Source organism: Asparagus officinalis, chromosome 4, assembly GCF_001876935.1.
Source record: "Asparagus officinalis chromosome 4, Aspof.V1, whole genome shotgun sequence".
Lineage (NCBI taxonomy): Eukaryota > Viridiplantae > Streptophyta > Magnoliopsida > Asparagales > Asparagaceae > Asparagus > Asparagus officinalis.
Window position 1 is genome coordinate 23,950,440 of NC_033797.1, and position 3,573 is coordinate 23,954,012.

The 3,573-nt window shown below is 35.3% G+C and overlaps 2 protein-coding genes across 2 annotated transcripts; both read right to left on the reverse strand.

Moving 5' to 3' along the window:
- On the reverse strand, window positions 2,809-3,135 carry LOC109838357. The gene has a single exon (XM_020406808.1). It carries the CDS (start codon window positions 3,133-3,135, stop codon window positions 2,809-2,811), a length of 327 nt encoding a protein of 108 aa, XP_020262397.1.
- Window positions 3,172-3,573, reverse strand: LOC109838358. Its single transcript, XM_020406809.1, has one exon. The coding sequence runs from the start codon at window positions 3,571-3,573 to the stop codon at window positions 3,172-3,174; it is 402 nt and encodes a 133-aa protein (XP_020262398.1).

Consider the following 3,573-nt stretch of genomic DNA (forward strand, 5'->3'; position numbering starts at 1 on the left):
AAAGATGATAAAGTGGATCATGGCATGCATATCTTCTCCTAAGTACTCAATCTCTTTAAATGGTTCACTTCATGGCTACTTTAAGGGAGAAAGATGATTAAGGCAAGGTAATCCTCTCTCACCTTACTTATTCATATTGGGAATGAAATATCTATCTAGAAGACTGGCTAAGCTCAAGGAAGACAAATCATTCAAGTTTCATCCTAGGTGTAGGGAGCTTAAGATCACCCATCTAATTTTTGCGGATGATCTTCTACTCTTTTCAAAGGGTGACTTACATTCAGTTAGAGAGATCTTCAAATGTTTCAAAGAATTTAGTGCTGTATCAGGTCTGGAAGCTAACCCAGAGAAGTGTAAAGTCTTCTATGGTGGGGTTGATGAAAACTTTAAAGACATGATCAAGGCAGTATTGAATTTCTCCGAGGGTACCTTGCCTATCAGATATCTTGGTGTCCCCATGATATGTAATCGATTATCATTCATGGACTGCTCTCCTCTCCTCAACAAAGTATCTGGCCAGTTTCAAGCATGTATGAAAAATAGGGGATTATCTTATGTAGGTAGACTGCAAGTTATCAAGAGTGCTATGCTTGGTATACAAATCTATTGGACTTCAAATTACCTTCTGCCAATAAGTGTACTAAAGAAAATTGATGAGATGAGTAGGAACTTCTTGTAGGGTAAATCTGAGCAGGTTAAAAAATTCTCTCTCATTTCCTGGGACAAAATCTGTTTGCGCAAGAAAAATGGTGGTCTTGGCATATACTCAGCCTCAACCTGGAACTTTGCCTCAATCCTGAGATTACTTTGGCATATACATGTTAATAAGGAAAGCTTGTGGATAAAATGGATTCATAGCACATACTTGAAAAGAAGTGATATCTGGTCAACTCAAGCAAAAATTAGAGATTCCTGGATGTGGAAACAGATTTTAAAAGTCAGGAACAAAGCTCAGGAATTATTTGGAGGTGCTAATAACTTGAAGCAGATAATTCAATCTTGTTACAGGAATTCTAAAATTAAAGTTTCTGCTTTATACAATGATCTTTTCCCTGCTTCTTCTCTTTTTCCTTGGCATAATACAGTATAGGAGGCCATCAATATTCCCAGGCACTCTTTTGTCTGTTGGTTAGCAGTTCATAATCGGCTGCTTACTCAAGACAGACTAATCAAAATGGGGATAATGAATACTAATTGCTGCTGCTTATGTTCTGGTTATGAGACCAGAGATCATCTCTTCTTCGAGTGTTCCTTTTCAAAAGATGTCTGGTTCATGGTTATGGACTGGCTGCAATACAAGTGGAAGGCTTGTGCTTGGGGGCAAATTTTGACTTGGTACAGCTTCAGGTTGAGAGGCAAGGGTTTCAAGCAAAGGCTAAAAAGAATGGCTTTTGCCTCTACGATATATTGCATTTGGTCGGAGAGGAATGCCAGAATATTCAAGCTGCAAATAAAGTCCACAGTTCAAGTGTTCAAAGAGATCAAGTTTAACATCCTATCAAATATTCTCAATGGTTCTTTCCCGGCTGAAAGCAGAGATTGGTTGTGTTCTCTGTAGTTCTCAACTAAAATTTTTGAGTCCTCTCTGTAAATCTCAGTTGATTTCTAAACTAGATGTATGAGTGTAATTCTCAGCTGCTGAGTATTGTGAAGTGCTAAATTTTTTCAAATTTGGAAAATGAATAAAAGTTTTTCATTTACCAAAAAATATGTTTGAAAAGTGTTTTATGTTGCCCACCTTTTAAAAAATTTCGATACAAGGACATGAGTGTTAAAAAGAAATGTAAATGTGCCGCTCGGATTTAGGGCATCTCCAACCCATCGTATCAAAATGGTGCAAAAGTCACATCTAACAGTAATTCATCTCCAACCCATTGTATTATTTTTTGCACCAAAAAAGAATATTCTCAGTATATTCTTTTTTATCTACTTTTATATTATTATTTTTTATTCCCTATATTTTTAACTATTTTAACAATTAACCCCACATATCAAATTTTATTTTTTTTACATATTTTTCAAACAAAATGATTTATTATTTAAAAAATTAAACTAATAAAACAATAAAATATTATTTTATTAATTAAAATAACTTGATTGCTAAAATATTATATTTTTATTATTGATATTGCCAAAATATTACATTTAAGAACACAACAGAAAATAAAATACAAGAAAATAATTAAACATTAACAACAATGTAAAAATTACAATTTTAATATGCACTTAACTATCTGAAATAGTGTATTCCTCCCATAAATGATCTATCAATGCATTACGAAGTGCAATATGGGCATCTTTATCCTTGATTTATCTGTAACGTGTAATAAATTGAGTAAATCTTGTAGTTTCATCTGCTACAATATCAACTTCTGGTGTTGGTACTTCCCTCACTTCTTGAATCGGTGCATAAAGGTCACGTTCATCCTCGATTATCATATTGTGCATAATAATGCATACAGTCATTATGTCATGTAATACATGTTTTTTCCAAAAACGTGTTGATCCTGCCACAATTACAAATCGTGATTGGAGAACTCCGAACGCACGTTCTACATCTTTTCTACATGCTTCCTGTTTCATGGCAAAATATTTTTTCTTCCTACCTTGTGGCTGTTGGATTATTTGTACAATAGTAGCCTATTTTGGATATATACCATCAGCTAAATAATAACCCATATTATACTCTTTTCCTTGAATAACATAGTGAGCGGGAGGAGCAATACCTTGAGCTAGATTAGAGAAAAGATTAGATGACTCCAGCACATTGATATCATTAATGGTGCCTGGCATACCGAAATATGCGTGTCATATCCAAAGATCATAATCTGCCACAGCTTCAAGGATAATAGTTGGTGACCCACCACGTCCTGCGTATTGCCCAGACCATGCCGTTGGACAATTTTTCCATTTCCAATGCATACAATCAAGACTTCCAAACATTCCTGGAAAACCACGTTTTTTACGAATATAGAGTAGCCTAGCAATATCGTTAGCGTTAGGTGTTCGTAGATACCGCTCTGCAAATATTTCCACCATAACACGATAAAATTTTATCATACTTTCAATTGCTGTTGACTCACCTATTTTAACGTATTCGTCCATAGCATCAGCTGGTAGACCGTATGCCAACATGCGAAAAACAGCTGTTACTTTCTGTAACGGTGATAATCACATTCTACCAAGTCCATCACTTCGTTGTTGGAAGTAATAGTCATGATCTTTCACTGCATAAACAATACGAAGGAACAAACTTCTTGACATCCGATATCGACGACGAAACATATCTTCTCCAAAACGTGGATTATCGGCAAAGTAATCTATGACCAAATTCTGATGCACAATTTCTCGATCGCGGTTGATCACTGCATGACCAGGAATCGAGCCACCATGGATCGGTTGGTAGTTTTGTTGACATAAATTGTTAACGAGGATCATGTTGTTGTTGTTGATGTACTCACAAATTACTTCTTCGGTTTCATCAATCTCTGCAATGATATTGGACAAAAAATTATCATCATCCGAAGATGAAGATGATGATAAATATGATGGACCTCCAGCATCGAAATTCAT

Coding starts and splice junctions, on each gene's coding strand:
- LOC109838357 (XM_020406808.1), bottom strand. CDS start 3,135: ATGTTGGCATACGGTCTACCAGCTGATGCTATGGACGAATACGTTAAA.
- LOC109838358 (XM_020406809.1), bottom strand. CDS start 3,573: ATGAATTTCGATGCTGGAGGTCCATCATATTTATCATCATCTTCATCT.